We start from the raw sequence: 8,881 nt of genomic DNA, 5'->3' as shown, positions 1-8,881 counted from the left end.
TATATATATTTCCCCAATTAAGGTGCTTGATTACATTACAAGTCTGATGGAGGGCTCCCGAACCCACATGGTTGACTCACAACTACAGTAACAGAATAAACAATTATCTGCCACAATTGGATTCAAACCTGACCCATTAATTTCTAAGTTGCCCTCGATAATTTATGATAAAAAAGCTTTAATAATTTTACTAATGCAAAAATTAGGGAGGTCATATAAGAATAAATAAAAAATTAATTACTGAATTGAGATTTATATAATTAATTAATAGACATTATAACAGATGAGACAGGACTCTCCCCTAATATTTGAATAAAAGTATATAAAGAGCTTTATTATTATTACAAGGTCATAATGATGCCTCAAAAATTATCCCTCAAGTATAATTATAAGTTTCATATAACAATGAAAATGAAACTTTTAAGCAATTAATCTCACTATTCTCAAGACAATATAGCACCATTAACTATTGTATAAGCCAAGCATGCCATACATTTGGACCAGAAAGGGATTTTCAATGAAAGTTCTGGGCAAGTCAAGAATAAAGATCAAGAAGAATGAAAATTTGCTCATTTGCGTGATTTAGGATGCTGATTAGAAATCCCAACTTTGTGACCTCAAATTTATTCCTGGAAATACAAAAAAAAAAGAAAAATTAACTTTCTTTTTTCTTATAACTTGAAAACCATGTATTGTTCTATATACTATTTTATACTAAAATTAAAGAAGAGAAAATTACCTATTTTACTGGGCTACATTTCATATCATAGTTTCAACTCACACTCATTTCAAAACAAAAAATTATAAACAAACAAAACAAAAAAGTGACTAAATAAAAAAAATCATTAGGATATAAATTGTAGATAATTTGCTGTTCTTTAATTTAGTATAAAATAATACATAGAACAAAACAAGGTTGATTCAATACATGTATTATTTTTAAAGGATTAATTTTTGAGTTTTTTCAATTATTTTTTTGTATTTCTAGAAAAAATTGGATGTCACAAATTTCAATTTCATGATCAGCACTCTAAAAAATATAAATAAGCACATTTTCGTAACTTCGCCAAAACTGTTCCATTGACCTGGACAATAATGTAGTTTTGAGGCGAACCCATAATTAATGAATCCTACAAGCTGAATATTCCTTCATATCCTAAAGAAGACAAAAAATAATAAATGAATAGAGGATTTTTGAAAACCTTAATCATACACCTTATCTTAAGTTAAATGGGTATTAAACACAGGAAGTGTAACAGTTTTTTTCCCAATATTTATGCAGGCTAGAAAAGTAAAATTAATATTTTGGCATTTTGAACAGTTGTTTTATCAGAAATTTAATTTTATTTATCGATCTTCCAAACTGGGATCTGTTATCTGGACCAAATGATCAAAAAAAAAAAAAAAAAAGAGTTATTTATCCTTGAAAAGCATTTCTTGCTGAAATCAAATAGTTAACCCAAGATTAATATTCAAAGTTAATTTGAACAAATAACTTGATTTTTTTTCCAATTCATACCTAATCTGTGAACAGTAGTATTCATTTGTTCAAGCAGCTGTTGAGAAGTCTGTAATGCAGCCACGACCATTGCTCGTAATCTTTCAGCTTCAACTTCAACCTGAGAATCCTATCAATATGAAACTCTTTATTGACAAATAAACTAGTATTATGAGAAAATCAGTGTTTTCAGATTAAATGAGCAAGAATTTTCTTCAGTGTTCTCACCATAATAAGCTTAACTCAACTAAATTAACAGGAATAAAAGTGTGCAATGAAGGTAATTATCACTTATAATCAGGTTTTAATTATAATTCAAATAATCACGTAATATATTAAACAAATTCTTTGAAGAGATATCGTAATTATTGTAAGTAACCATATAAAAAAAAGGTTAAGTCTTTATGGATCTTATACCTGCTGATTATTCTTACGTTTGAATGATCTAATATCTAAACATTTAATATTTTTTTACTCTAGTTTAAGGTATTGAATTTGTCTCCTCTAAATAAAATTATTTTAATCCACAGCATTTCAGGTTAGTTGGATCTGCAAGACTCAGCAATATTTATTTATTTTACATTTTGGCGGTGTTTTGATTTTAAATAAATTTATGTGAAACCAAGAGCAAAAGGTGAGATCAAACCCCATTACTCTAACCTGAATGGAAACTAAAAACAGAAATTAGAAAATTCAATATTTCCAAAACTTCAGAAAACCTAACAACTGCTGATTATCAATTTCTGACAACTTATTGAAGACTAATAAAAATTACTACAATTCAAAGCCTTTAATCTTCCATTAGACTGGACTGGACTTCAGACCTGGTCAAAATTTGACGAACAAACATCCCACATATTTGCTAAAGACCTACCTAAAACCTTTAATCCTGAGATCACTAACACAATCCATCTGAACATGTTGAAGCACAACTATCAATTTCACCCCAAATATCTCTTCCTCCTACAGCGTTTAGCAAAGATAATTATCATCATTCAAAAATTACCTTCCAAAAAAGCTACTGACCATGATCTCATCACATCCTGTATTCACAAAATAGATCCTTTGAAAAGCTATCCTATTGCTCACCTATATTTACAATGATGCACTCCATTCCACCTATTTCCCTGATTCTCGGAAATCTTCTACAATAAAAATGATATTGAAACCTACCAAACAATTTGAACACCTATCTTCATATCTCCCTGTTGCCCATCATGGGGAAAATCCTAGAATAATTTATATCATAGTTCTTACACCAAATCCTAGATTCAAACCATATGATTTCTAACCACCAGTTTTGATTTTGAATGTCTTATTTCACTATTAAACAGTGTCATTGTGAAGTGGATGTAATATGTTCCATTTTGGAGCTCAGAATGTGCTGCATAGAAGTCTTTCTTGACATAGAGTAGGCTTGACCAAGTCTGGCACCCAGAACTACTTTGTAAACTCTGTCAATTCCTCTCCCCTACATATTTCTTTCTAATTCATTCCTACCTCAGTGAATGAAACCTTACAATATATCAGAATTTTGCTTATTCATCTCTCTTTTCTCAGTCTGTGGTAGTTTCTTAAGGTAGCATCCTACGTCCTATCCTCTACAAGGTTTATAGAAACCATCCAAGGACTGTCCTCACTACTTATGCTAATGACACACAAGCAATTCAATTTAAATGAATAAATTTATAAAAAAAAAGAAACAAAAATTTTGTTTTTCTGAACTACCTTTTTTTTAGTCTGCATACTCCATGTCCATCCAATATAAACGATATGAATGAAATACAGACAAATAATGTTATTGGGTCTAGCATACCCACCTGTCATGTTGTGGATTAAGGAATATCTGGTACATTTCGTTTATTTCTGTTTATAATCAATTGCTTCAAAATTTAGATCTTTAAGAGCTATAAACATTAACTCAGGAACATGTATGATATTCTAGAGATTTAAGTTGAGAAATTATATTTCCTGGTCTAATAAAAAACTTTTCTTCTTTTTTTTTAAACCATTATCATTTTATCTTTAGAAAAGTCTAGGTTCTGTACTTTAAAGTAGAAATATCCACAATGTTTGCAATACATGTTAACAAGTTAGTTTCAGTAATATTTCTATGTAATCCTATTTTTCTATAAAGCTTGGTCAACTGAGAACTAATAAGATTTACTCTCCTCTATAGTCTTTTCAATGTACATTAACATTAATACAGGATCATTTTGAAAAATTAGTGAACATCATACATGAACCAATTTCATAATAATTTTGTTAATCACTTCAATAATAGTTAATATAAAAAAGACCACTATTAGATACAAACAAAAAATTAAATTTCATTAAATTGAATAATAAAATAATGTACTTTAGAAAAGCTCCTCAGTACTAATCATCTGCCATCAACTGCATATTTTATATTATGAATTAAATGTGCAATATAAAAATTCATTAGTATGTACATACGTACAGGTCTACATTGTGAGGCATGGGCTGAATGGGAACAAGCAGAACAAAGTTGAGAGCGACAAGCAAAACAGTAGACTGCACCATCACTATGACACATCTATTACACAAAAGTTCAATTTGTATACTTTATGTCTTAGCCTTATTTTAATGTTTATTCATGAACAAATACTTAAAAATAGAACTGAAAATATACTTCATTTCCAGCAGAAGAAATCTGTTTTTCAGAGAGATTTGACTCCTTATCAGCTTGTTCCAATTTCTCCAAAAGCTCCAAGAGAGCAAAGTTTTTTTTGAGACCCCATACACTGCTTTCACCTGAATAGCATATATTTTCATTACCAAAATAGTTGGAGTATATAGTGAGCAATAAACAAAATTACTGAGATTATACAGACCAATAGGAGTTGGTTGTCTATCAAATGGGCAAAGAATAGTTTCATCTTTCAAAGGAAGGCGTAGAAGGCAAGCATGGCAAACTGTATGCCCGCAATACAGTAATCTTGGTACTCTTTCACCCTGAACAGTGAATACATCCTCACAAACTCGACACTCAAGAACCTAATTTCAAAAAATAATATAAACTAAGAGGTTAATAATATTTATAATGTATATAGTTTAGGTGATACTAGTACAAACATTATTTTTTTGTATTAATTTATTTTTTGTTGTATTCATTGTTATTTAAAGAGATTTCTAAATATGATGCAATTATGTCAAAATTTACAATATTAATCAATAAAAAATAAAGAATTATGCATCCTCGATTCCATTTTCATATTCAAATCAAATATAAGTTAAATAAATTAGCCTTTAAACTTTGACAGTTGAAGAAAATATCTCAGGTTAAGTGTACTGTCCAAGGAGGCCGAAGTAAATGATTTTCAAAAAGAATAGTTGAAGTTATTAACTACTTATTAATACTAGTTATTCTTCTTTCTTCAACTAAAACTTAAAGTAAATATACTGTTTTTGGACATGGATATATTTCTAAAATAGCTCCTTAACGACGATTATTACTTAAAACTCGATGATAAATTAGATAACATATTAAACCGTGTTTTCGTTCAAACCTTATTACAGCTATATAAACTAAAAAAGATTTAACTTTCAGACTTCAGCAGTCGTGGTACTGATGATTACTTTATTATCGTCTACTTATTTTGGAATACATAAATTGCTTATTCCCTCTCCTAACTGTGCGTTTATCCGCTCCTCTATATCTATATAGAGGATACCTATAGATAGGACCTATCTATTCAGAAGTCTTCATATCCTCCCAGAATTTTCTTCTCCCCATAAAGTCTGAAGTTTCATCCCTTAGCCCGCAGCTGATAATGGTCGAGATTCGTCCCTCCGATACTATCGGTATCCCGTCTCGATTCCTCCTTCCCTCTTTATTACATTATTATTGCCTCTTTCTGAACTGTTATCTAAGGCATCTTGTCAAAGCCTTCTATGAAGTCTAACGCAGTAAAATACCCACAGGACCAAATATGACTTGTGCCTCGACAACCTGGACAGACCAATATTTGCTTGAAAGTTGTTTTGTAAAGGTCAGCTTCATCTTTTTTTTCACTCAGCTAATGTACTCAACATTCATAGCCTAGGTCCTAATTTCTCCATACCCAATTCTTCACTAAAAATTATTCCAGAACTGCTTACAGACTTAGAATACATTCACAACGACCCCCTGTTTCATCATTCTAACGACAGTAAAGAGTTATCATGCATTACTAATTGAAATACTATCTCTAATTACCTCCAACACCCTTCCTTAGATCTTATGATAATATTATTATCAGCAAACCCGATAAAGGGAACAAGCTGTCATTATGAACCGCTTTGACTACAATGAAAAAATAAACTACGTCCCTAATCCTATACCTTCATTAAAAACCATTTTTAACAAACAAATTAAAGATCTCTTAAATTCTAAATTAATTAATCATCCTACATATAGGAATCTCATCTCATATAATTCAGTTGCTCCCAGTTTTTATGGCCTTCCCAAAATTCACAAACCTAATACTCCCCTGCGTCCGATCACTTCTAATAATAGTCCCACGCCGTTAAACTTAGTAAATACTTACTGCCCTCTTTACAAGCTCTTAGCCATGACAACCCGTGTGACATCCACAACTCTTTTCATCTCCGCGATCAATTATTAGGCTTCGCCATTCCAGAGTACTACATTCTTACTTCCTTTGACCTTGAAAGTTTATTTACCAATATCCTATTATAGATAAAGTCTTAATTTTAGTAGAAACAAACTGGTCAACCATTGAACCACATACTTCCCTAGACCTTTCTTATTACCTCAATCTCTCCAACTTTGTTGCGAATCCGGCTACCTCACGTTCCATGGTTAATTATTTAAACAAATTTCAGGCCTAGCTATGGGTAATCCTCTAGTCCCCGATCTTTCTAATATCGTACTTATCGATTTACTCAACTCTGTTATTCCACAGTTTCCTAATGACATCGTTTTCATTAAAAAATATGTTGAAGATCTCCTTTTAATACTGAATCCTAATAAAATAACCGATATCTTATTTGCTTTCAACTCCTACCAAGCTTACGTTTTACAATTGAATCAGAAACAAAGAATTCGCAACCATTTCTTGACCCCCTCATCATAAGAAACAACAATATAACTATACCCACCGATTGGTACACAAAGCCAACTTATTCAGGAAGTCTTTTAAATTATCACTCCCTACATCCTTACCATTAAAAACTAAACACAGCCAAAAATCTTATTCATCGTTGTTTTTCTTTCTCTGATAACCCAATTTCATGATACTATCTCCATATTAAACAAATTCTCTTAAACAACAACTTCCCTCAAAAAACCATAGACAAACTCATTTGCAATTATAAAAACTGTACCCCTTCTACACAAAATTCTCTACAAACTCTTTCCATCCCCTTATATAGATCATTACCTTATATCCCCATTCTTTCATATAACATTCATAAACAATTACATTCCTCCATCCCTAACCTCCACCTAGCCTTCAAAGCCCATAACAAACTGCCTTTTATCTACACCCATCTTAAAGATCCTATTCCTCCTCAATACCATTCTCATGTTATGTACCGTATCCCCTGTTCCACTTCTAATTTACTTAAAAACTGCATAACCCAGCACAAATAACTTCACTGCTTCAAAATTGTCCAAACACAGTTTAACATTCTGGTCTGAGGCTCACTACGTTTTCTGGTGTGATGCTTCCTCCACACTTCACTTCTTTTTTTCTGCAAAGTGATTGCAACCGAAAAATACATACACCGCAACAATCTGACATGCAGGGCATTCCGCGCTGATGTCCAGTTTAAATCAGTACAGGAAGTATACTATTTCTTGTCAATTTTATGTTTCCATAAACACCACCAAAAAAACATTTTTACCCACTAAAACCACCTCTCTACACCTGTTCATTCCTCTCCACGGGACCGCCCTTAGGCATTACTTCATGAAGGGAAATGACTGAGTGCCACCTCATTGTTTTCATGCTAGCCACACCTTATAGTTCCCTCTTCCACTATTGATCTCTTAAGGATGAGTGTGGTGAATCTCTTCGCTGCATCCCAATGCTGGTTCAGACCAGCTGAGGTGCAGCATATGGCTCACTATGTTTTCTGGTGTGATGCTTCTTCCACACTTCGCTTCTTTTTTCCGCAAAGTGAATGCAACCGAAAAATATGTGCCCAACAACAATCTGACATGCGGGGCATTCTGCACTGTTGTCCAGTTTCAATTGTACAGGTAGGCTCTAAAGCATCTATGCCCAGTCAAAAATTGGGTTACATGGAAATCCACCTCACAATGTCGGCGACCATACCACAAACCAACATCCTGTATTAACATGTGAGTCCACCTCCTGGAATCTACAGCCTTCCAACGCTATTGCTACTGGTGGATGGTTGTTTTCCGCTCTTCTTCTCTGCAAACATGAGAGCATCGTCCATAGTGCCTACTTCTTTATTCAACAGGTGGCATTCTGGCTATCATACACACCACCTCATAGGAAACAGTTCAAAAAGTTGTTCTTAAGGAAGTTCTGGGATAAATGGAAACCATCTGTCTCCTGTATGACTTGGTAACCATTGCTTCTTTCCAAAATAGAGTTGCATATAACATAATTAAGGAGATAACAGTAGCAAGAAGCCTTCTGCGACTCTCAGACCTCCAATGTTTGGCATAAGGCGTAACAATAAGGATGTCACTTTAGCAGATTTTGTGCTGATATACTCCATGTGAACATTAAACCAGAGACTTGCATTAATCAAAACTCTTAGATATTTTAAATACAACTAAGAACGAATCTAGTGCCTACCTACTATGTTAGTGATGGTCTTGGTTTGATCCTTCTAGTGACTAGGAGAGCCTATATCTTGTGATTTGCAAGCTGGTGGCCTACTGAAGACAGCCAACCTCGTACCGCAACAACAGCCTGGTTGGCAATAAAGGCAACTTCTTCTAAGTACCACTGCAACATCATCAGCAAACCCCACAACTGTGGCTTCCTATGGCATTGTCACCTTGAAAATTGGATCGTAAATCACGTTCCACAGAAGAGACCCTAGTACGGAGCCCTATGGGACACCACATCACCTTGAATCTCTTTTGACCAATGTCTGAATGATAAAACAGAACTCTATCTCTAAAGTATTCTTGTGTGTGTGTGTTTGTATATTTTTATTCTAAAACAGAAATTTTCAATTTTAAGTTTGATGATATATCTAAGTATTAAATAATTTACACTTTAAATAACTGAAGATGTGGCCAATCTGGGGTTAACAAAATAATACTGATCAATATGAAAGCATAACAAAAAATATAAGATAATATTATGAGAGCGCCAATGAGAAACATGATACAAAGTTTCTATATAGGGAGATGGTCAGGGTTGCGGTCAA

General features: G+C 33.0%; 1 protein-coding gene across 1 annotated transcript in view; it reads right to left on the bottom strand.

Annotated features, from left to right (window-relative positions):
• LOC106691050 (E3 ubiquitin-protein ligase TRIM23) overlaps positions 1-4,800 on the bottom strand; it is a gene marked incomplete in the record, with an annotated part of 11,424 nt that extends 6,624 nt beyond the window's left edge. The window contains 5 exon segments of the mRNA XM_067050939.1: positions 1,520-1,628; positions 3,960-4,055; positions 4,152-4,273; positions 4,354-4,516; positions 4,595-4,800. Of these exon segments, the coding sequence (XP_066907040.1) occupies positions 1,520-1,628; positions 3,960-4,055; positions 4,152-4,273; positions 4,354-4,516; positions 4,595-4,633 (529 nt within the window).
• Between the last annotated feature and the right edge of the window lie 4,081 nt (positions 4,801-8,881).

This window comes from Halyomorpha halys, unplaced genomic scaffold (assembly GCF_000696795.3).
Source record: "Halyomorpha halys isolate HHAL.00 unplaced genomic scaffold, Hhal_1.1 Scaffold2048.1, whole genome shotgun sequence".
Taxonomy (NCBI): Eukaryota; Metazoa; Arthropoda; class Insecta; order Hemiptera; family Pentatomidae; genus Halyomorpha; species Halyomorpha halys.
This window is presented reverse-complemented; position numbering and strand designations above follow the sequence as displayed.